The sequence below is a fragment of the Diadema antillarum genome, unplaced genomic scaffold (genome assembly GCF_040938485.1).
Source record: "Diadema antillarum isolate AM-2024a unplaced genomic scaffold, OU_Dant_1.0 seq00000599_RagTag, whole genome shotgun sequence".
Classification (NCBI taxonomy): Eukaryota; Metazoa; Echinodermata; class Echinoidea; order Diadematoida; family Diadematidae; genus Diadema; species Diadema antillarum.
Window position 1 is genome coordinate 479,774 of NW_027271529.1, and position 27,235 is coordinate 507,008.

Consider the following 27,235-nt stretch of genomic DNA (forward strand, 5'->3'; position numbering starts at 1 on the left):
AAGTCACATTTTAGAACCATTTTGAAGCACTAAAGCTCGGTTTATGTTTCATTTTCAAATGGTAAATAATACCTTTGATTAAAAAAAATCTCATCTTGCTGGCTTGGACACGAACTTCCTTTTCCATTTCCTCTCTTACCTAACAAGGGCAAACATGTCTGCATATCACTACTTCACCACTTCCTAAAAATCTTGACATCAGACTTGGTCGCCAAACACTCGTTTTCTCTTTAACCTCCTGCGAAATGACCCTAACCCTCTTTTGCAACAGTTGCGGCAAAACAGCGCCCCGGGCAAAGTACTTCCTCGCTGATGTGACCTTTGACCTCGTCCATGATTCGTTCAAAGTCGATGGAGCAGCGGGGAATTTCTTCGGTTTGCTGGATATAGCAACTTAATGTGTGATCTGCCCTAGCTACTATTTTCATGCCTGTTCAAATCGTTCAAATGGTTCAAATGGTTCAAAAATACATTAAATATTCTTTCAGATCATATCAATTGCAAGGATACATTTATATGGAATACGATAGCTATATACAGAGATCTGATGAGGACATGTCCCGAGAAGTTACACTAACAGGCAACGTATGTTGGAATGCCCTTATACAATAAAACAGTTTGAATACAATTGATACAAATATTATGTACAAACACACACAAATACACGCACAAAAAGAAAAAGAAAAAAAGAAGAAAAAATTAAAGCAACGTACGGGTTCAAAGGCATTACAACAGAAGAAAGAAAGAAAAAAGCAAAAATGATATACATGTATACTCGTTTATCAACCCTGCATGTTAATGAGTAAACAGCTTCTCGAAGTCAGAGGGTTACCGGTTTGACCAGCACTTACATGACTTAATTGCATTAAGCCCCAACAGCGGATCCGTCATTTCACTATGCAGACGAACTGTGTTAATGATTGATAATCAGAGACAATTTCTATCTTTTAGATTATCGTTGAAACTACATTTTCCCTAACAACATCAGAACGCACAGTTTACGACAATCTGTTTTCTCCTGCCCAAATAAACACTACAGTTTTCAGCCACTTTGTCAATTTTTACCCCCTCCAACAGAGACACAATCTTAAGCAATAATACCAAAACCCCAACCTCACCCCCCCCCACCAAAAAAAATAAAAAAAATATCGGCCATAACAAAGAAGAACGAGGGATAAATGAACAGTGACGTACCTGCTATCATACGCTTTCAAAAGTATGTGTGTATGTGGGGGAAGGGGCGGGGGGGGGGGGGGACATGTTCCCCATTCTCCTAGACCCCCATTTCATTTTATTGATCCTAGTGACATAAACAAAACAAAAATGTTAAAATGCGTCATGTACTGCAGTTATGCATTTCTTCCAAATTTATAACGCGTTAGTATGACGCTGAAGAACACAGCATTCCACGTCAGAGCAGATGCCTATTAGGCTGAAGATCAAAAGACCCGTCTACTACACAGTTTGACGGTCCAAGCTGAGCCACCGTCTAGATTAGGCATGGACATTTTGTTTCATCTGAGCAATCAGAAAGACTTTTTTTTTCTAATTCTTAGTTTGCTGGAAATGAACTTACAAAATAGTTAACACAAAGTATCATCATTCCTGTTTCGAAGCTTGTACTGAAAGATAAATCATGTCCATGAGTAACATATCGCTGCTAGGATTACAAAACACTGTATCTAAAATTTTGGTGAAAATCATTCTCTTTTGATAAGTCATATGAATTAACTTAAAGAGATGTCCTGTCCAAATCCTAGCTGTCCTACCTCCCTCCCCCCCCCAAAAAAAAAATGAAGCCATCATGGCATGTCAAAGGAAAGGCGATGCCATTTGTTACAGCGCTTTGGCTGCCATGCCTTTTTATTCTCCTGAATATTTTATATTTTTGAAATTCGAGGTTCTGTCGCCCTATTAAAACGGCGATTATGCCACCGTATTTTTGTGGGGAACATAATGGCCTCTCGTCATCGAGAAAAGTCGTCAATGGCTTGAACGCAATTGAAACATTTTTTTTTTTCAAGTGAACTGCCTCCGAACCTGTTTCACCAGTCTATAATCAAGTTAGGCACATACGTGATAGCACAGTCAAATATGAATTCGCTGCGTTGAAATGGTCTTCAACGCAGGAGACTGGGATAACAAAGGCAATGAATATGTTGGGAAGCACGCTGTATCATACTGTAACCATTATTGAACAAGCAGGCCATTTGGGTGGTTGTCCGTATGCGGGTTACGTGAGTGCTGGTAGCTTAGGCTGATGACACACTCGCGCCGAAGGAAAATGACATTTTCAATTTCGAGCGGCGAAGCCACAAAGTGAGCTGAAATGCATATCGGAATCAACAATACTCCAATTACTTTCCGGCTTGACATGATATTGAATATTTTATCTACAGTATGTGCGGTATAGACGGCGAGTTCGTTTTGAATCGAAAGTACTTTGACATTAAAGAGACTCATCAGCTGGTTTGGCTCGAGATGAAAAAAAAAACGCCAACAAAGTCTCGTTTAGAATACTCATAATGTTTTTTTCTTTATCTATAGTGTGCATGAACAAATTCGTTGCCTTTGTTTGTCCATGGTATGAAATGATATAAAATTATTAATATGTCGCTTGCAGGAGCTTAAAGACAAACTTCTTTGGAGAAATTAAGAAATAAGTGGCATGTCATTCAAATGATGTAACATTTACGAGACCAAGATGAACAGTCTCCAGTAGGGGCCGCTGGAAGTTGCTTGAGATGACTCGCCAAGTATTACATTACCACAACTTTCCAAACGATAGGTTAAGACTGCGCAAAAAAAAAAAAAAAAATCACCTGATGTTACTATTTTGGATGTGTTCTACATAAACTCCGCCACGAATCAAATTCATTCTTCTTACAAGACTTGAAAGCTCCTCTCAGCACTCACACTTCGAATTGCTCCGAGAGTCTAATGCATCTGTTTGCCTGCCTTCCTATATCCTCACGATATACATCTCCTCAATGGTCCTTCACCCGCCTGGTTTCACCCTCAACGTATAATGAGAGAAATACCCATTTAACCCTGATTGCAGAGGGTGGGTAATAGCCCGTATTCGAAGACCGAAATATCAAATGGATGCACATGCATGAGAACAATAACCACAATCGAATGAGTTCAACGTATTCTGTCGTTCAGTGATGTTTCAAGTAGACTGATAAGAGGGATCTACCCGGTATCTTGAATTTCAATAGGGATAATCCGAAAAAAAGAAGACGAAGTGAACTCCTAGTCATGATTAACTCGCCACTCAGTTTAATGAAAACCTTCAAGGCATTTGATTTTATCAGAGGTTATAGTGTAATATCTGAAACTTTAATGTGACCATGCATGATCCAGGGAAGAAGCCGATGACCGTAATAGAATTACAAGTATAATTCTCTATTAATATTATTACTAATTCTTGCTCTGAACGTGACGCGTCTCGAGAACGTCGTAGTTTAAAATCTTCCAACTTGACCCCAGCAAAGAACGCCACCCTCGTATGACCCTATACTCCCTGCGGTTTGCGCTTTAATCTAAACTGCCTTAAGTTTCCGCCCAGTTCATTAAAAGGCAGCAATTCGATACCCTTTTGCTTTGTTTTGTTTTGTTTTTCACCATAAAACAGCTTATTGAAATATTTCATACATTTTATGTAAGCCATGGTAAAAATATCAAAAATAAGCGTACAGAAGAAAGAAAAGTATACGTAATAGCTCGAATAACGCACAACGTAAATACGCGTTTCATCGTAGAGGTGCATAATTTTTATTTTTTTTTTTAAAAAAGAAGATATTACACCAGTCATTATTTCTAAGGGCGCTACTCACCTACTGGTCCTATCATTCTAAAAGCAACTGTTAACTGATACAGAGGGGACATCCATTGCAAGTGTCCTCAAATTAAATATATAGTGTAAACTCTAAGAAACGACTTTTTTAAAAACATAGGCCTACATAGAATGTTTATCAAAGTCTGACAAAAAGCAAGTTAAACACACTGTCACATGTATTCGATTAAGATTAGCAAATTAGATAAGATTATGACGTCACAATCTGGTAAGTATCCTAGCAAATAAAGATCTTCCCTTTAAACTACCGGAACTTAACAATGACTTTTCTTCTAATGGTTCGTTCCAATGTTTGTTTATTCTGTGCATTCTATATCATTCTTTATTGAATCCATGATAATCCCTATGAACCCTCCATTCTTGATATTCGTAAAAACGGACTTTTGGTCATCATTGTCATGAAATGAACACATTAGACTTCATGGAATACGATGCATGATAAACGAGTAGTTGTCAGCATGTTTGCGTTGCCTGTGACCATATTATCTGGTTGTAATCCGTGTGATAGAAGTTCAAACGGAACACAGCAGGAATACGTAATTATTACTTGCAGTTGTAACGTATTAGGAAAAATTGAAAACTTGTCCAGAGACAGAGTGTTCGTCTACTATATCCTCTTTGAAATTAACAACTTTCGAATGCTGTTACCATGGGCACAACTTGTTTCTTTTACTTGAAAGGATATGCCCCACCTCTTTCTTTGAACAGAACAATGCGTGTCGACTCATCGCACGTGCACGTCACAAAGAATTTCATGACATTATGTTGGAGAAAATCAAGACATTCCAGCAAGAACATGAATCATCTTACAGTAAGAAACATTAAGAAAGGGAATGGAAACGCCTAAAACCTGGAACACAATTGGAAAATACAGGAATGCTAATTCTAGAAAGCATTTTGACACTGTTGGTTGTAATCTGGGAATATTATTGTATTTTGTTTGCATGGATAATTCATTGATACATTTGACTTAATTTTATCAATATAATTGTAACAAAGGATTGTTACAGAGTAGTTCCTTTGACCTCGATCATCTTCGCAGTATCGTTGGGTGATTTCCTCGGTACATTATAAAATACATTATTGTGACAACTCATTTCATTTTATAAAAAGGGAAACATACATTTGCGTCGTCCACTGTTATGCCTGAGATGCATTTCTTCATGTTTAATGCACAGGAGTATACCAACGAGTATTGTCGGAATAATCCCACGAGATAGACCCCACGAGTCATACGGTCTACGAGCTCGGCACGGAAAAGGGATCCATTAGCCATACACCCACGTGTCATACAAACCACGAGTCATACAGCCCGTGATCTGGACACCAAGTGAAACAATCCCACGAGCTAGAGAGTAAGTAAAATAGGCCCACCAGCTGGACACGATAGGCAAATAAGGTCTGGTGTCCAGCTCATGGTCCTTACAGTTCGTGGGCCCTGTTAGTGTTTAAAGTTCATGGGCTGTATAACTCGAATTAACGAACTTTCGGAATAACGAACTGCAACCATTTTTGACGTGGCATATATAGACGCAATATTGACAGTGAATGACAGAATCACGATTCCATATCTTCAGAGAAATGAAATCATTTCCTCAAGTGTCTGATTACTCCAAGGTGTCAATGACACGGCTGCACGTCACGAGCTACACACCCACGAGTCATACGGGTGCTGTTCGTTATTCCGAAGGTTCGCTATTCCTAAGGTTCGTTATTCCGAAGGTTCGTTAATCCGAAACACACAAATTCCCTATACCTAAAGGCTCGAAAATGAAAAAGGGTTCGTTAATCCGAACATTTGTAGCGTTATTCCGAAGGTTCGTTATTCCGAAGATTCGTTAATCCGAAAATGAAATTCAGAATAACAAACCTTCGGAATTACGAGCTGTAACCAGTCATACAGCCCATGAGTCATATGGCCGGTTGCAGTTCGTTAATCCGAAAGCGATAAGGTTCGTAATTTCGAAGGTTCGTTTTTAAACACCTTGGTTTCATTTCCGGGTAACGAACCTTATTTCAATTTCTGATTAAAGAACCTTCAAAATAACGAAACTTATAATTTCATTTTACGATCATAGAAACTTCGAAATAACGATTCATATTTCACTTTCGGATTAACGAACCTTCGGCATCACCCTCAATGAAACTCATTGTTAAGATATGAGAGTAGTTTTTAATTTGTGTAGACATTTTTTTCTATTTTGAAACGTTTGAAAGGAAAATTCATGCTTGGTAACTGATTTTCTCACTTGAACTTCACGTGCGCACCTCAATATAATCGAGAAAGAAAAACAAATATTGACAACTTTCTTCACGGTCTCGGTAGGATTTTGCAAAATTATTCTTGTCTTCTCAGCATCTTGTGCCTTCATTATGAAATGAGTAGAATAATTTGCCCGAGTGTATGTTTCTAATTTGATAGTTCCTCCCAATTGAATTCCCTCTTTTTAACAGTGTTTTAGCCAGCGACATTTTCAACGGACCGGGACACGACTGAGCACCGGAGCGGACATGGCGAGCTCTCGAGGGTCGTTTTGGGTCACAGCGCCTCAGCGGTATGGCCTACGGTATCATGTCACCCGCCACGGATATTAGTGGTGTTTTCCGCCTAGTCAATAAACTGTCACTTGCAGGGCGGGCCCGATCTGCAGTTTGCCTGGATATATCTAACAAAGAAAAGCGAGCAATACATTTCAGCGGTCACTGGAAGGATGTTTCTCATCTAGTACATGGACCCCTCGTAGCATTTGTTTGTTTGTTTTGGGCTAATGAAATTAAATCATGATGGATATAATCTTCTAGGATTTTGTTATAACCTTGCTCAATAGTGATTCATTTTTTTTTTCTTTTTGAACGGCAAGCACAACCCGCAAGAATCTATGATCTAGAGTCCATTGTCGATCTTTAAACTATTCTTATGCGCGTTTCTGTTATAATTACATTGGTTCATCTGTTTTGCTGTTTTCCCGCTAATGTGGTTAACATACATTGTTTGTTAGTACATTTTATTTTGTTTTGTTTTGTTTTTTCAAAATCAGCAATTTCATTTTAGCACTAATTCTCAATTAATTACCATAAGATCATCATCTGAATTACAGGTAAACTTTCATTCAATCATTCATTCATTTATTCACTGTACTAACATCCGCCAGTGCAGTTTTTCAGTTAGTCGTTGGATTGTTTGTAGGCAATCGTTGTTACCGCTTTCTCGTTTAATTTAGAATTGAGTGGTTACATCTCCATCCTGATCTCGCACTCAAACATTGATGATAAACGCAAAAACTCGTGTCTTCTTTGACCAAAAACCCCAAAACAAAACCCCAAAACAAAACAAAGCACTTGTTCATCAATATCAATATGGATAGGCACATCATTGTTGTTCGATCATTATATCAAACCGTAATGATTTTAGCCACCAGTATAAATGATCCACTGTGTTCCATCTTTCCCGACAATCGATCAACGTTGGGTTATCTTGTACCAGCTGACAAAGTTCAAGATCTTCATGAATTAAGGGATCGACTGAAACGAACAGGAATTGTTTTCATGTTCAGTTTTATTAACAGTCGGGGGCACATAAACTCGAACATTCACTACGTGTTATTGTACCTCCAAGGGCACAACTTTATTAATGGTAAATGAAGAATGATGAATAATGGCACGTAAAACTCGTTGTACTCTATAACACTGATGCAGGTATCTAAATATATAGGTATATTATATAGGTATATTATATAGATTGAAATATATATTATATAGATTGAAAAATATTCTTCCAGAGTTTGCACTTTTTTTGCTGTATAATACATTTATGCTTCCGTATCTTAATTATTGTGTATCTGTATGGGGCAAATATGATAAAACCAAGATAGAAGTTTTACATAAATTGCAGAAAAAAGCATTACGAATATGCTCTGGTAGTGATTATCTTGCTCATTCGGCTCCTCTTTTTCGTAAATTTAATACTTTGAATATATTTGATTTGTATACTTATAATACCGCTGTTTTGGGATTTTATTATTTTAAAGATATGTTACCTCATAATATTTCATGTATGTTTTCAACTAATAATGAAATTCATAAATACAATACACGAAATTGCAATAGATTTCATATGTGGGTAGTAAAAACAAATCTGGTTTCAAACTCCGTACGTCACCAATTTCCGTTAATCTGGTATTCAATTCCTAGAGATATTTGTTCACGCAATAGCCTGTCCTCATTTAAGAAATTTTTGAAAATGTACCTTCTAGCAAATCACACATAGTCATAGTCAATTTATCATATCATTAATTGTCTTATGTTTTTGTTTTGTTTTGTTATGTTATGTTTTGTTGTATTTGTTGGTTTTCTGTCCATGTCTACACTTTGTACCTTAAAAATCAATTATTTTGTGCATAATCGTAAGGGAACTTACTTCACAAGGCCTTTTGGCTTTTCTCAAGTTCTCTTTTTTCATTTTCACTGTTATATGTAAATGATTGATTATCCTTTTGTGTATTGTAAAATACAATACTGTTGTATTGTTTTATGCGAAAATGAGATGAATAAACGAATTGAATTGAATTGAACGAATTGAATTGAATCTGTGACCTTGAGCTGCTATACACACACCGTGTGCGCACGCACATACAATCTGCTTGCATTCGTTAAACGTTCCAGGTTCTGGGGGCCTCCGTATTTCGCGGAACATACTCGGAGTGGTATTCTTTGCTTTCAGGAACCTATAAAGAATCAAACTCAACGTCGAAAATGACAAGCGACGAATAGGAGTTAACAAATTGCAGTCGCTTGCAATTCTAACAGGCAATTCATTCATGTCATCTGCGTTTTCCGAAGGTCGTGTTGAAGCCGAGAGCAAGTGGACGACAAGAAAGAGGATAATGGATTGTTTGGTTCCCGCCAAATAATAAGGATAATTGGACCGACTTACCACGAAAATATGTTTGCTTTCCTTAACGTTTGTCTGGCGTTTGGTGTGTCATCGTGTGTTTTTCCTCTATTTGAAACCTTGTCGAAACTCGCTTATACTCCTGTAAGCACCGTCAACTCTGACATATCCTTTTTCTTCTTTAAAGGAAACCATAAAGGCAAGATGAATACATGAAATTTATTAACAGTTACTAATTGATTATCTTGACGTTGCTGGCAAGGTTTCATACTCTGAGAAGAATTTGCCCGAGCTACACCATTATCGAAAGCTATCTGTGAAGCAGGGACATCCGAGTGTCATAATGCAAAACACTATAATAATAATGATAATAATAATAATAATAATAATAATAACAATGATAATAATAATGATAATAATAATAAAAATGATAACAATAATTGGACTGACTAATTTAAGATTTTTCAACTGTTCGTGTATTACCACAATTTGCGCATACTGTATGATTGGTATATATATCGTTGCTGGGCGAGAAGACCTCGTAATACTATCTCAAAAATGTCAAATGCTCAGGAGAGCAAAAACAAAACAAAAGAAAAAAAAACACACACACTTTGACATGCCATAGTGGCTTCATTTTGGGGGTAAGATTGCTAGGATTTGGATAGGACATCACTTAACCGATTATCTGACCATTAATCCATAAAGGTCATTTTCACCAAAATTTGAGATACATGCAGGTCTTATCACTCCACCGACAATACTTTCTTTCAAATGTATATTTACTTTTGGAAGATTTATTGTAGCGTTATATAAACTTAGTGAAAAATGCTGATATGAATCAAGTCAAATCAAATATATGACCCTGTAAAGTGTCTGTATGACATATTCTGATAATATCGGTATATCATTATACCTTCAGCTTTAGGTATCAGTCCATAGCAGGCGGCTGTAGTGTCCTTTGCTGGGAAAACCTGACGTCTATTTTCGTATTTCCTGGAATGCACTTAAACAGCACATTTTATGACAATATGCACTTAGGTCTTCATCATAACTTTACTAAAGACATATGAAGGACATCTTATTGCCATACATTTTCTTTGATAGAGGTTTTGGAATTCCACGAAAATCATGCAATAAAATTCAAATTTAGTAGAAGGCTTTACGTTAACCCCCCCCCCCCCCAAAAAAAAAGAGCAACAAAAAACACACAACAACCAACAACAACAAACAAACAAACAAACAGAAAACAAATAAATGAAACAAGTGGGGGCTTCATCTTGACGTCCGGGTCACATCACGAAGGCTGTTTATTTCGAGGTGCCCTTTATACAAGGATGAAATCCCACTTTGATTTGTAAAGTGTCACATCATGTATACGGGATAGTACATAAATCAATAGTGCCATGTATAGATTTTTTTTTTATTTATTGTGGTCCTTAAGCAGATAAATCAATACTTTGAAAACCCCAAAACAAATAACACTGAACAAGGATGATGACATAGAGGCTCATACATTCCAGTAAAGAAGCAATGCAATTCTATTACCTTACCACTTGCTTCACAACTTCACCTGTGTAGGTTATTCATGCATGCTTTCTTCTCTTGTTCTGCTTCCTTGAGCACCTTTCACATTCTTATGTGAGGCTGCTATGTCATCATCCTCGTTCATTGTGATTGTTTAATGAATTTTGAAAACATTCTTATTCCTAAATTCTGAAACTTTGTACCCAGTGTAATCAGTTTTATATGTTAGATGCTAAAGTCCGAAAATCATCCGGAAGTCTCCTTAATCAAAGTTCCGTTTTCACATACACTCATCTGTCGCTTCGAATTCATCGATCTCTTTACAGAAGTCATTCCCTTTCAGTAGGTTTCTTTTTCATTATTTTGATTTTGTTTGACATCCAATTCATAATCTGCAATTTGCTGTCGTTTTCCTTTTAATTTTGTTAAATCCTGCTTTCAATTTCACAAAGAAGAAAAAAATAAACCTCCGAAGCTTGTTGATTGTTCAGGACTATCACTGTCAGAACGAAAACAGCGGTAATTGTTGAAACAATCCTGAATGAAACGGGCAAGATATTCCTCTGGGCTTCAACCACTAAATACTTCTGTAACTAGACAATGCAATAAGACCAAATGTCGACAATGGGCACCATGCTTCATCAGTAAATGTCACTCCAAGTCCAATACCACATTCATTATGGAAGTCTATCAAACCTCGTGCTCGGAAGATTACATTTTGGTGACTTTTACCCACATTTAACGACTATTATATTAGATATTACGTCGTTTAAAGGTGGTTGCCCTTCAGAGAAAATGTTTTATTTCCTTTAGAGTCCTACGAAAATGGCACCTTTCACGAGAAGAGCAAGCCTAAGATTGCATCTCAAAAACCACCCGCGCGTGTAAGAATTGAAAGAATTGCCTGAATGTATACTCTCTTGTACTTAGATTGCTGAAAGCTTCTTCCGGTCGCCTTTAAACGAAACGGATGGAGAACGCTGAATTGTAACCTTGGCTAATATGAATTTAACAACGAGATGTCATGTTTCCCACTTGAGCTGCCATATCAAGCTGCTGCGAGCTTATTCTGAATGAAACTCCGACCTCCTTGATTCGCCAAAGCGAGGACCACCTCCTGTGAAGTTTTGTTGTCAGTTTTCATTGTTCAAAGATGGAAAAGTTGAATCAAATTAAAATGGGTCTATTTGGTATTCCGTTTAAAAAAAATTGTTTTGACTTAAGATATTGACTGCTTTAATGTTAAGCGAGAGTGATTAATTCTATAGATCACACTTCCACCTCTCCGATGGAAATTTTGGAACTGAGGTATATTCGTCAGAGTGAATGTAATTCCATGAAGTTTAAGCTTCATTTCGGAATTTCCCGTAGTCTAGTGTCAAACTCATGAAAATGATATGAATTCCGGTTAGGCTTCTTGTATAAGGAGTGAACGGTATCGTCTTTCAATTTTCAGTCGTGTCTTCAAGGTCAACCGGAGATGAATCCTCAGTGAAGCGATACTATGTAAGTCGTTGACGGTTCAGCATGTTTTGACCGCTTTACAGCTCTTCTTGTGAAACATTCGCCAAAATACAATGGTGGCGGACTGGAAGTCGAGCTTACATGATGTGTGTGCCACGTCCCGGTAAAGTCGGCGCTTGACCTGTGATCCATACTAGGAAGAAACTGCCACACCCGGGTTTACCTCATTCACTCCCCGAGGGGATATAAACTTCTGCTGTTTTAAACCTCAGCAACGGAAAGACGCAGGAGTGCCGGGTCAAGTTCGTAAACTTGGACTATTGGGGGGCTAATAGGGCCCAGGTTCGTCATCGCTGTTGACGATGCATGAAGACCACCTATTAAGGGGCAAGGGCCGGGCTAATGTAAAATGGCAAAGCGAATAATGCGACAGTAACATTGAGGACTGACAGTGTTGATATAATCTCTTGTTGTTGTTGTTAAGTACGGTGTAATTCTAGTGCCGTTTTTTTCCAGTTGATGAATTTATATTGTAGTCTAACATCTGCGATGTACGCTTGACCAACGACACAGGAACATCCAAACTCTGAGTGCGCACGTAGCTTCTTCACTACCTTACAAGATAGACCTATGTGTTTTTTATATTTTTAGATGGACAAGTTCACTTAGCCAGTGGGAATTGCACGTATGTTACAAATCCATGATGTGGCATTTATTTTATTCTTTTTCTGTTAACAATGAAGGATATGGCATCGTAATGTAAAGAGTGTTTTTATGCCACGAGTCATCCTGCACGACTATGGAATGCTCTCCAGGAAATGCAGGAGAAGTAAATGCGTAGAAACCAGGTTTCTTTCGCAGATTGGCGATTCCATTTGCTCATCGTGCTCATAGCGATGTTGTCATACCACTATTATCATCAAGGGATGATCTATTCCTGGGCACGCGGAGAGCTTCCTTGGTTACCATGCCGAATCCTTCGTTTCGACGAAAATGTTTCCATCAGGCTTGGTAACTGTGTCAAGCACGCGGCTAGTGTCAAGTGAATTGGTCGCCACGGGTGGGGGTCGTGGTGACGGGGTGATACGAGAACCAAAAAAGCTGAGCAAACGGCTGCATAAATCTCCCAGTTTCCACTTCAACCACTCAAGAAGCACAACATGCGACAAAGGGGAAGATATACAGCGGGGTCCTCTTCACCCACTTGACTTTGACCGCTGGAAATATCGTTCGATGTCTGACGATCGAGGACGTTACCTCTTCGTATTTCATATACTCGCGTGACTCGGTAAACAACGCCAAAACAACCATACACCGCCAGAAATTCAGCTTCGTATTAACACAGTTCACCCTCTCTTATGCATACTTTAGATATATATGTATATGTATATGTATATGTATAATGTATATGTATAGCCAATGTATATGTGCTATGTACAAATGTGTATGATTGATTGATTTATTGATCTTATTTTCCGTATAAAAGACAATGGCTGGATAGCCCATATTTATGAATATTTCATAAATATGTACATTTATCTGTAGTTTATCCATTTTAACTAAATTTCAAATCACCCTTAACTTTTATGACTCTCTATTTTATTCGGAAATGTCACATTTTTGTTTCTCATTGCTAGCGCTCTTTTTCACTTTGCCTCGGGCTGTTGAGGAAAAAAAAATGTTAGCGGCTATGCCGTGATCGATTTGTAACTTCTCGAGTCATTTGTCTTCAGTACTGGTGATTGACCATTAGGATGAATAGAAGGCTCCAATTTCCCCCAGGGTAGTCTCGCCATTATCCACATCGCCCTTCCGGAGGGCCCCGTTATACTGCCGGTATTACACGATGGATCCTTCCATGATTACACCTTGGTCAGGAGGGTTTAAAGGGAGTGGCTATACTGATCAGTGGGAATCAGTGGGAATGCTGGAGGATGATTCCTCCAATCCTTGTGGGATTCATTTAAGAGTACATTATATATCTATTGTTGTGTGAAAATTATTTGCTTCAGAATGGTCTCATATTCAAGTAATGTGCAGTTTAACGTTTCCAGGTTAGCGTGCCTGGTCAGTGACGCGGCATTAATCTGCACATTACTTGAATATGAGACCGTTCTGAAGCAAATAATTTTCAAACAACAGTAGATATATAATGTACTCTTAAATGAATCCAACAAGGATTGGAACAATCATCCCTCAGCATTCCCACTGATCGGTTACTAGCCATCCCCTTTAATTGTGAGTGAAACATCTTGTCCAAGAACATACGCACCATTTTCCTTACATTCCATGCCTTTAATCCTCTGAGACTCTTTTTTTAACGATTACTTTGTAAGAATGTAGTATCATTTTGGAAATATTGCATCTGTACACAGGTATTTGCTAGAGTTGCCAGATATCAATTAATTGCATCTCTGAACGGACTAAGAAACTTTCAGCGTTCAGTTTATTTTATCTAATCACGGCAATTTGCTTCAGCAAAGCTGTTCTTCTGCAAATTCCGCAAATCTTCTGCAAATCTTCTGCAAATCTTCCGCAAATCTTCTGCAAAAGCGTAGTGCTTCTATACAATTTAAATTCCCCTAAATCCCAAAGGCGAGTTTTTGTTTTTGTTTTTGTTTTTTTCGATGAGGGTCACACCATATCCAGGGAACAGCTAACACTCACGAGGACATATTCAATGATTATAATAATATAATCGGTTGATCATAATTATAGGAGGTTCTAGAGTCTACATCAAACGTCATGATTGTGTTTTTTGTTTTTTTTTTGTGTGTGGTGTTTTTTTTTTTGGGGGGGGGGGGGGGAAGGAGGATGGGTAGGGATTGTACTTTGTAGCCTGTAAACTCAAATGTCGATGTTGTCTTTTCAATGTTGTTTTTTCCATCATATATTTCAGTGTTTTTGTATGATATATATGATGTTCATGTTTGTTCCTGTGCCATGTTAGGTAACTTTTTGTTTTTTTTAATGCACGGAGTTGTGAAAGAACAGCCTTTGGCTGAAGCAAGTGCTCGTGTGGAAATAAAATGAATGAATGAATGAATGAATGAATGAATGAATAAATGAGTGAATGAATAAATGAATGAATGAATGGTACACAAGACATTTGTAATTTGTCCTTTCTTGACAGTAAACACTTTAAGATTTCCCTCAAATCTAGTCCAGTTTTTGATATTTTTTCAAATTTTCATATTTTCATTTTTTTTTCTTCTCAAAGAAATAACAACTTTATTGACATTGATACATCAAATAAGAATATAAAATGCATACAACCATGTCTTTTCATTGCAGCAAACAAAGAACATACTGAACACTTTAATGTTAATGGTCATAATGGTATAAAGGGGTCTCAAAGAAGTAAGAGAAATAATTATAAAAGCTAGTTTGTAAAACTGTAGGTCCCAATGCTTTAGACAAGAATTTGTGCAAATCTTTTCTTCTTCCGTTTTCTTATTTCTTCATATTCTCATAGCATCTATTCATGATGCATACCTTCGCATTAAAAGTGCTATTATTATTATTGTTATTATTATTATTATTATTACTATTACTATTATTATTATTATTATTATTACTATTACTATTATTATTATTATCACTATTATCATGATCATCATTATCATCATCATTGCTATCACTATAGTAATTGTTTAATCTTCGTGTAGTTAATATGGTTATGTGCTGCATAGAATGGTGAAAGTCTTTGTGATAAGCATGACGGTATTTTGAAAAAGAGATTGAAAGAAACACAAAAATATCTGAAAGATATTAAAGTAGGACAAAGGAAAACTTGCAAGGCATTTGTTCTGACTTTGGGATTATTTTCTTATCTATGAAGATAGTTTCTGTTTTTAAGGGAAACAGGTGCACAATGACATTGGACATGATTCACGCCATTTGCCCTCCCCACCCTGAGGAGGTGAGAAGAAATTAATAAAGCCAGGATGTTGTGGTATGTGTGAAATTCCAGATTTAGATAAGACACCTGAACTTTTAAAGGGCAGTCTTTTCTATTATTTCGAATAGTTTGAAGGAAACAGGGGATAACTATACGTAAACGATTACTTGCACCTGTCCCTTGGATAAGACATTAAATGGTGGAGGTCCCTTGTATGAGGAAGCCAAGAGTCACGTACTTGTAAGAGATCCCATTTCATTCATCCATCCGTCGCAAAGAGTAGGGTGCTAAACCGATAAAGAGGTCCACCCATCATAAACCTACACAAGAGAAACGGGCGAATGATACCAACCCTTCGTGGTTCACCTTATAACTAGGTGACTAGCAATCAAATACTCAGCAAACGGTATCAACCAGGCAGACTGTAAAATGCATTACGAGGGAGTACACTAAATTGTAGAAGTAACATACTAGTATTATTATTATTATTATAGTAGTAGTAGTAGTAGTATAGTAGTAGTAGTAGTAGTATCGTAGTAGTAGTAGTAGTAGTAGTAGTAGTAGTAGTAGTTGTTGTAGCAGCAGTATAGTAGAAGTAGTTTCATAATAACAGAAGAAGATAAGAAGAAAAAGATTATTTGAATAACACTCTAGAATCATCTGGTGCCTTTAATGTTATTCTTTCTTCATTGGTATCAGTGGTGTCTGCATATTGGTGGATATCGCTTTTTTATGTATCTCGACAAAATTCAGAACACTTTTAAAATAAAATGCTAAAACAGTGAAAAAACTGCTGCAAGTAATGAAGCATCACTTCAGCTTGCCTCTCATTTCACCTACTATTTATACATGTTAACTCATCATCTATACCTCTCCTGACATGTAAATGCAAAATTCACTAGAAATAAATATTTCTTGGTCCATAGAGGTTTGAGCAATTCCATTTCTGTTTTGGATGACACATTGGACCTTCAGGGGAAAAACGGGGGTCATCCCACAAGACCGACACCCATGAGTCCTACAGCCCACGAGTCCTACAGCCCACGAGTTCGACACTAGGCAAATAAAGCCCATGTGACCAATGAGTTCGACAGATACAACACGGGGTTTAATGTGTCGGTCTCGTGGGCCTTGTTTGCTTAATGTCGAACTCATGGGCTGTATGATTCATAGCTCATAGGCTGTATGACTCGTGGGTGTCGGTCTCGTGACGTGCACCCTAAAAAAAAAATGGCTTGCTTAAATGTAAATACATTTATGAAGTTGTCTTCAAATTTGTACATGACGCTGTACATGAAAGCAATCTCAGTGATTCACAGTGAAAAGAAATTTTGAAGAAAAACGGTTAGAATGTCAGCGAACATGACGTCTTAAACACTGTGTGAAAATGGATGTCTTCGTTTCGTGTTTTCGGAGTGTCAATAATTGGGGAAAATTGTTGGGATTGTTAAATGAACTCTTCGAAAGACAATTATCGGAATATCATAAAACGAAAACACGGTTAAGACGGTGACTAGGATTAATTCACAAAAGGGCGTCTTTCGCGGGAAGATGCATGTGTGTATCAAAATACAATTATTTCATAGCTATCTTGAGAAGCACATGGAAACCAATAGTAGTTGACGTTAGACACATATTGTATACATGGAAGGTCAGGGCTCTTTAACAAATCAATCGTGCTGTCTGGATTCGCGCGAATTTGCATCCGGCGTCTGCTCTCATTTCACCATTATTCGCATTCTATTCTATTTCTTATTGAGGGCGCCAGGATCAAAATAAGCGATATCCACCACGTCCACCATCATGTCCACAGTCATCTTCTTGTTCGGTATCCCCCTAACGAATTTTGTCACCACCTGTGCACTTTGACCAACATCGCAGGAAGGCCGGTCGGTCCGCGCGCGACCATGGGACGTGATTAAGTCATAAACCGTGGAAATCGACGAGGTCTCTTTATTTCACTCCCATATTATTACCTTGCACATGATTATAGTGACAAAGGAACAGCAACATAAAACAACAACAGGGGAAAATGCGAGAGTGATGTGTCGTCTACAGTAAAAGATGAAAGACTTCAAATGAAACAAACATGGCGAAGGGGGGGGGGGGAATAGGAGGCACAAGGGTAAAGTAATCTTGCTGGATTAAGTTTATACCAGATGGTTAGCCCTATTGAATGAGTGATATGCAAACATAATTATCAACGCTATGCCGACTGTGTATTTCAAGTGGACTGAGATAGTACTCTCGCTGACGTGAAGTGTGAACGATTGCAGTTTTGGGATTCTCTTTAGCTATGATTTCGGTGGTTAATCAGCCAAACCCGCTCATGATGGCTTCTATGAGTGCCATGAATAATGCTTGCATGTCTACACATTCTCTATAACTCTCTGGCTCTCACTATCTTTTCAGACAACATGTTTAATGACAATAGGTGCACCCATGACGTCATAATACCTCCCGTAGTTTCTGTGTAATGAACACCTGTGTCCGTACATAATTATATATGTTTATGTTAGGGGGAAGAGCGGTAGATACATTACACTTTATTCTTTTCATATTAGAGTCTGATTCTCTTTTATATTCTATTTGAGTGTCAAATTAAGGTGATAGAGAAGAAATCGAGAGAACGCAAGAAGACAAAACTGGAGATGTCCTAGATATTGAGGATCATCATGAGTAATAACCATGAAGTAATATTCCTGTGAAATGACAAGCGATTGGTTTCCCTATCAGGAAAATCGATAAAATCGATGATGCAATCGAAAAAAAAAAACAAGTCAAGACAGGCCCTTTCTGCCAAGGAGAATTATTTTTTATTCTTTGATATAGAAGAAAAATGAGACGTGAGAGTGGGCTGCAGTCCTGGCTTTATTTCCTCCCTATTTTATGTATTTGGGTGAAAATAAACGAATTACACTTCCGTCGTAATTTACTCCTTGTCACTATGGTATTCACGACAATAACAATAGCGTAATAAAACGTTCAGATCACAAAAGAAAGTTTTGTTTTGTTTTACGAGGTGAGAAGACGCGAAAAAAAAAATCACATTGGTCCTTGCAAAATAATGGAAGCTGGTTTTTATTTTAGCCTCCACGGTGCTGTGCATACTGTCAGACGTGCAAATCTATACGGTCTTTAAGTCCAGTCTCCTGCAGGTTGGCAGTATGAATCATGTAAATATAAAGTGCCGGCATGCACGGGTCGATCTAGTTCACAGTTTATAAGTAGTTCTGACAGGCAGGATTTATGGGTGGCCATTGTTTCATGCAACAATAAAAAAAGGAGAGAAGTCGCATGATGCATGAAGTTCACCTCTAAAAATGTCGTGTCATTTGAAAGTCGAGACGGAAAGCTTCGATGGGGGTGATCATCAAATCACCCTCATGAATCTGGTATTCCATTAACCCCGAACGACTGTTTGTCAGATATTGTTCTGCAATAATGTGTCTGAAATCGCTTGTACCAGACGTCCTGGATAGCGTTTTATGTTTTGCATTCATGTCAGTTACGGCAATATTGACATATAAAAGTAATATAATTATTACTCGTGTAAACTGACACCTTGTACGCTGTTTTGTTGCATATTTGTTCACATTTCTTAAGCTGTGTGGATAGAGAGAAATGGGGGGGGGGGGCGAGTACGTAAATTGTAGGCCTATAGGCCTATAAATAACCAGAGACCATTGCAATGAACTACAAGACAAGGAGCTCAGTGACGCTGTTATATGCGAGTAGACCTAATAGGAACATAAAATTTTGATCGGTAGTCACCAAAACAGTAAAAAAAAAAAAAATCGTCAAACAAGTTCCATCTGTTGGGCAATTTGTATCATAAAAGCACTTGACCCGACGTGACATACGACTACCTTGGCAGGTGACTGTTTTCAACTGTCTATACGATTCGATCACAAGAGAAACCGACGATTTGGTTTGGGTATCACTCTAATCTACAACACGCACACACACGCTAGCGCACACACAAGAACAAACAAACAAACAATCAAACTAACAAACACACACACACACAAGTTCACACACATGTCTTCACGATCGCTGCCATACCATGCATACAGTGTTTGATAAGACTAGTGTGGCAAGATACACGGAGTTGTGTCCATCAAGACCATACATGTCGCTCTTAAAAGTGAATTTATGAATATAGCTGTATATTTACAGTCAGTCTCACTTCAGGCATCCTGAAGAATAAACTAAATTGCTAGCAATGTATGCTACATTAAAAAGCGGCGGATTCGGATCAGGAATATTTATTTATTATACAAGACCCTACAAACATCTGTTTTTGCCTCCGCATAACTCTCAGTATAACATTTTTCCCATGCAGTGATTGTGCACACAGTGAAAAAAGAAAACAGACAGATTATACAGTACAGTAATAGAACAGTAATACAACTGAGTTGGTGACCGACCAACTGCTCTGGTTTCGCACTTAACAGTTTCATGTCTTGGTGAATATAAAATGGTCCATCAAAATGACAATCATCTATTTTACTCTGTGATCACAACATAAAATATCTATGACCATGAGCAAGATGATTATCAATTCATACGCGGATAAAACAAAAACAAAACTGCTTCAAAGAAAAAATAACAAAAACTTACCCGAAGTATCCGTGTGTTACTGGGGCATTAATCAGCAACAAGAAAACAATCGTGTGTAGCAGGCTCGAAACAGCTGAAACTGCGAGCAACCAGCGGTAACTCCGTGGCATGGTAGCCCCCGAACGCGGGGCATTCTCAGCCCACAGAAAAGGCAGAGCGTAAAAATCCAAACAAATGACTAATTACTGAGCAAGGCAATCCCTCAGACGACACGCAAAATCGAGGCGAAAGCAGAACTGGGGAGGAGTTTTTATACCATCATGTCAGTATTCCATTCGTTGATTTACGGGAATTTCAACGTAAGAATCCAATGGTATGATATAATTTACGCACGGAGGAAGATTTAAATCATGGCGGCATGACAGGGAAAGTTACACACTTTTCGTCTCAGTGTCGTCTGCTCCAGCTGTTGGCGCGCACGGTGACGCGACGCAATTCAAGCCGACGGCACTAGGGCAGGTAACTCCACATGTGGGTACACTAGCTCAAGGTGACGTCATTCAACGCCGACAGCTGCAGTGACCTGCATTGGTCGATAGTTCGGCTGTGGGCGGAGCTTATCAAATTGACAAGGATGTCATCGAAAAGCGTGTACTTCACTGACTTATGAATATTCATACCTTTATTAATCGATTATTTCAACCATAACAAAGTCAATAATCATTTCTTTCGACATTATTACCATAAACTTATCATTCTGCTTGCATCACCATCAATGTTTCCTTTGTACTTTCTCGATTAGCCAATAATGAACTGTTCCTCATTTAGGTTTCATCAATCATGTTTGGGATTTGAATTAATAAGTCCTAAAAGTGTCCAGAAAGTTTAACAGATCATGTTTGTATTCATATAGTTATTGAAGGGTACAAACTAAGGTACCGATTGGCAACGATTCTCGATTAAGATTATGTATGCGGCTCATTAATAGAAATAGAGTCCAAAGGGTGGTTTAGATTAACTGCTTGCTACGTAGGGTGCAGGTTTACGAAGTCAACGTACATTTTCCTTCGGACAAACCGGGGAGGGGGTTAATTGAAGCTCAATTGGACGCTAACGTCTATAACTTACCTCAACATTCGGTGCATGATGTCAAATTGACATGTACCTGATGAAGTTAACATTTTCATCTTGAGCAATAAGAAAACGGCCGTGTATTCAAAGTATTCTCATCCTTTACTCATTTATCACAATCTCCTCACCACAAACTGTTGCTGCAAAGGACGTACAAGATGATTGTCATACATGTGTGTACATATACATGCATATATATATATATATATATATACACATAATATATATGAAATAAAACATAAGGGAAAATAAACTGTTGGTATTGACAGCGTGGGCTTGAGTTCTGTTCTATTTTCGATATTATTGTGCCATCACGTGGACTACAATCTACTTAATGCATACACGTATATATATATATATATATATATATATATATATATATATATATATATAGAGAGAGAGAGAGAGAGAGAGAGAGAGAGAGAGGACGGAGGGGTAAGACATAAGAACATTGAAGAAATAATCACTGAGAAAGAAAAAGGAGAGATTATACATGGAGAAAAAAGTATCAGTACAGAGCATTCACTCATCATCATTTATTCATATTTTTTATCCCCTTTTCCGGCAGAAAAATATAATATTTAACAAAAGGATAAAGCGAAAGCATGCGAGAGCATAAAGAAGATACAATATCCCACTTCAGACAATGTTCAAATTCAGGTGCATTGGAATATGTGAATGTGAATGGGTAAAAAAAAAGACCCAAGAAAACATACAAACTATGTCATAATGGACTCTAAGATATTTTTTTAAATTTCCAATGATACCTTAAGGATGAACATTTTCATCATCTCTCGTCTGTCATCTCAGTGGGTTATACCTAGACGATCCTTCTATTAAATTGTCATTGAAATTCCTTTGTGTTAACGTCTAAAATGACTCGCCGTAATAACATGTAACTTGATTATGGCTTCTTCGTCGTAACTGTCTCGCACGTTCAATGTCTCTTAAATCTACAGGGTGCTATTCGCAACTGTTTAATGTATCCACGACTTAATCGATTTAAAGAAAAATTTCGCGTCTTTATAACCCACGTCTGGTTCTCTACGGGACACCAGTGGATTACTCAGTGTACGCACCTGCCAAGATTGTATGTGTAGGAATGTAACGAATTTCATGCAACTTATGTTACAATGGTCTACTGTCGTATGCGCCATGCGTTGCTCGACTCTTATTATTATCTTCAAACTTGGGGGAAACAAGATTTCGCGTAAACGAGAAACTGTGTTATCATTTATGGATTTGCAAACATATGCGAGGAAACAAAACAGACTCGCATGCGCAGAATGAAAGAAAAGGACATAAAATTAGGAGCACAATTCTTAATCAATTTCTTAATAATACATACCAATATGTGCATGGACGCACAAAGTATATAAATCGCTGTCAAGACATCAACGTGCATGATGGTTTATTTGCAACGTGACTCAAATAATCAGTTAAGGAAATATATACCTTAAAAGTTTTGAAAAGAACTCATATTTGCATATAATTTCGATAATCTTGTTGCCGCTGTCACATGATATTTGGAGGGGTGACAATGACACGGCCTATTCATTGTTACATTGATAAGCTTCAAGGAAGCCCCTATATATACATCCTAACCCTGTAATACTTATCATTTCCATGTTTATTGTATGTAATACACAAAATTATCATAAAGTCAATCACAATTATCAATGGTATAGTGACTGGAGTAATAGCAGTGCACGGTGGTATATTAGTATAGAAGTGGTAGTTGAAGTCAAAGTTAAAGTGATAGTGGTAGTAGTAGTAGTAGTAGTAGTATACATTAGTAGTAGTAGTAGTAGTAGAGGAAGAAGAAGAAGCAGAAGAAAGTAGTAAACGAAAGACGCTGAAATCCGTGATTAGCTTGACAACAACAGTCCGCATTTGGGGGTACTTTCTCTCGCGTAATCGCAACTCGCGCAAACTCTTCCTTTAAAAATCATTCGCCAATGAGAGGGTAGGTACATCGAGCCGCAGTCTTTAAAAAGATGGGTATTTATCGTAAAATTTCACGATCATAATAATTTTCAGCATAACGAAATTGCCCATTTAGTCCATCCCAGAAGATAATATGACAACGACCACCATGTATCGGAGAGCGGTTATAAGTTCTAAGAAAGCAGAACCTCAAATAGACGTGTTTTGACGGTAATCAAAACTGATTCAGGTGGCCTAATACATACCGTTGTTACCAGAGAAACATAACGACATCCTCCATCAAAACAACAATGACAACCGATGAAGAATATCAAGTGCGATACTATAGTAGTGTGACTAACCAGGTTGTAATGTCAAATCGACCTTGCTTGACTAGAGCAATCGGATATTCTTTTCCATGCAACAAACGATTGAATGAAAGAATACTGCTAGAGTTATCAGATATGGAAAAATGAAATGAAAAGAAAGTTACAACCGTCTGCCATTTCGAGCATATTACTATCACCTAGACAGAGATTGGAAGGTAAGGGCATTCAGGAAGCGTCGTTTGTTTGTTTTTTTTTTACTATGTTTGTGACGTCATGCAACCAGTGCTATTCATCGGATTCTCTCCTAAAATACATTTAAAAAAAAAACCCTCACGACGTTGGCGTAGCATTCGCAGGATATTTCCATAAAATATCACGCAAGTCTTGAGGCTGATGAAACTTATCGCAAATAAATTTATGTCGAAAAAATGATGAATTCATACACATCAAGTGACAAAACAAATCAGATGAGAATTTCAAGTCTGTGGTCTAATGCATTTACTGAATTAGGCTGAATGCGATTGAATCTATTTCTTATATCTATCTTTATATCTATCTATCTATCTATCTATCTATCTATCTATCTATCTATCTCTTTATCTTTTTTTTCTGTGCTTCTTTCTACCTTTCTAAGAAAAAAAAAAACAGTAACCCGAGGAAACAGAACAGAAACATTTGCAAAATGTTGAGCAAGCAGAATGTACCGATCGAGTCAACTGCCATCCACCTGACGCGCCACATGGTTACCATGGAAAGAGCGACGAGCAAGTGGAATGTTGCCAAACAGTTATATAGACGAGCATGACACAACAACTGCTCAGCCCCCTCATCCCGGGCCTGAATTAACCCTTCCTATGCCAATGAGTTAAATGTGCACAAATTTTGCACACATTCTGATGGACAGAAAGTTACTCTGGCACTCAGAGGATTAAAGACAAATCAAGCGTTGCTGACAGAAGAAAAAAAAAGAGGAGGGACAGTACCTTTTTCCTCCAATCTTATCTCGATATTGTCATGTTTTAAAGAAGGTTGCATATCCCTGCTGTCACTTTTCAAGTCATAGAAATGATAATGACATTCATGACAATGCTACTATCAATACTGCTGCTGGGGGAAAGATGGTAATAATGATAGTAATAATAATTACGTAATCCTGAATACTTTCAATTTGGTGTATTTCCTTTTTCTAAGTCCACAGACGTAACATAATTTACAATAGATTACAACATTACAAATGATCTTAAATACACAATAGTTGATTGTACGATGAAAATGAGATGTATTAACGAACTAAAAACATATATTAATAGTTTCCCACCATTTATGTTCTGTAATATGTCCCATTTTCCATGCTCTGAGCAAAAATGAAAAAAGAAAGAAAAGTCCACTAAAAAGCAAAACTTATATACCGTGGACAACTCATATAATCGACCCATGAACTTATCGGCCTATAAGGAGAGGTGAAAAAAAGAAACAGAAAAAAAAAAACATTAACAACGATGAAAACAGTACTGATGATAATGATAAATCTAACAGTGATAGCAAAAATGATAAAAATATTCTGGTAAAGGTAAGGATGAGTAACAGTTTAGCCAAGTCGCAAGAAGGCGAAAAAAAAAATCAAGCCAACAAACAGTTAACAGCCCGGTGGAAAAAACGGTTGTAAATACATGATTCTTTGAAAGACGCTGCGGTCAAAAAATGGTAAAGTTGTAAACGTCAGCAAGGGTAGCATAAAAAGAAGAATTATGAACAAGAAAGAAAACCTGCATCAATCATGTTCAAGTCTTCACACATTCTAATACCTTCTACTCTGAATGTCCGTTGTAGGTAGAAAAGTAAGAAAGATGTGAGCATAATTATACACAACCTGCCATGACTTTAAAGGACAAGTTCACCTTCATAAACATAAGGATTGAGAAAATGTAGCAATATTAGTAGAACACATCAGTGAAAGTTTGAGGAAAATTGGACAATCGATGCAAAAGTTATGAATTTTTTAAATTTTTGTGTTGGAACCGCTGGATGAGGAGACTACTACAGCTTGTGAGTCATATGCGTACAAAAGTATAAAGAAAATATAAAAGAAAATTCAACATATTTTCACTTTTTTCGCATAATATAAGAGCAATTGACTTGCCTCTTTCTAAAGGCAGGGGGAATAATATTACCCATAACATTTATCGGTAACGAGTCAGGGGAATGTGTACTTTTTTCAAAAGATGGAATTTTGTGAAATTCTCTTTATATTTTCCTTATATTGTTGTACGCATGTGACATCTAAGTTATTCATACACTGCAGTAGTCTTCTTATCCAGCGGGTACTGCACAAAAACTTCAAAAATTCATAACTTTTGAACGGATTGTCTGATTTTCCTCAAACTTTCAATGATGTGTTCTACTAATATTGCTACATTCTCTCAATCCTTATGTTTATGAAGGTGAACTTGTCCTTTAACTATACTTCCATCTGCCTTCGTTGCTCACGTTTAACCACAGCTCTGCTGCGCATGCGTATCGATTATTATCCATTAATTGAAAGTACAATGTAGTAGGTATTTCATCATGGCGAAGAATTGCATTGTGGAATGTGCGTCAGTTTTTAGCTATCCTGATACAGTTAACTTTTTCTCTCCCCTTCCCCTCCCCTTCCTTCGACGCTTTGCATAATATATTCGCCATCAAAATAAGTTACCATCTAGAAATAATCTTCACGCATAATCTTATTATCGTCATCAAAAGCTACCATTTTGAAATGATCTTCAGTTTATGTCAAAGGTACTACTCTTTGTAAGGTGTCTTGTTTTCTTTTCCCGTAAAAATGTTCTTCTTCGTACACGATAAGATTAGAATATTCGTATTTCGTTCAGAAAGTAACTTTTAAAAACACTCACTCAACTTTATCTAATAAGTGTAATATAAAGGGGGTACCAACATCTTTACTTAATTCTAATAATCTGTGTAATCTCACATACTTTTTCATATACTAACACACCCAACCCCATCCCCACACATAACGGAAATTCCTACTCCTGCAGAAAGTTGATCATTCATAGTATTCTCTGAGTTTACAGAAAGTTTAGCAATTTGGCGAGAGCGTACGTGCAGAGAAACCGGAGAAGGAGGAAGAACAGAAGAAAAAGGAAAGATGATGGAGCTCGAGTACAGTGCCTTGTCACTCCATTATTAAGCTAACTTTGATGATAATAAAGGCAGAAATTTTACCATCATCGAGCGGGAAGACTATGGGATTTTAAACTTTCACGTGTTTTCACAGTACGTTGGTTAGTTCTTTTTATATATATATATACAGTAATATCAGTTGCAACCACGTATGTGATGATGTTATAATGTCCTCACCATGACTACGAGCAATCAAAATTATCAAACTATACTAACTTTCCAACTATAGTCCCTCCCTACTTCAAGATATCGCTGCTGGGTATTGTAATACCACATTCACCTAACACGCATTGTAATACCACATTCACCTAACACACAAGAATATAGGAAACTACCATTGACTGAATTGACCTGAGATTTACTGGATAAGATACCAGCTTCAAAAAAAAAAAAAAAAAATCAAATTTCATGTATGTGTGTATGTAAAGACTTCAATGGCAAAACGAATTAAGTACACTCGT

At 37.4% G+C, this 27,235-nt stretch overlaps 1 protein-coding gene across 1 annotated transcript in view; it reads right to left on the reverse strand.

Annotated features, from left to right (window-relative positions):
* LOC139735811 (protein Wnt-9a-like) overlaps positions 1-20,375 on the reverse strand; it is a 73,956-nt gene extending 53,581 nt beyond the window's left edge. The window contains exon 1 of the mRNA XM_071646559.1: positions 20,266-20,375. Coding sequence (XP_071502660.1) covers positions 20,266-20,375 — 110 coding nt within the window. The remainder of the gene's footprint in view (positions 1-20,265) is intronic.
* Positions 20,376-27,235: the final 6,860 nt, after the last annotated feature.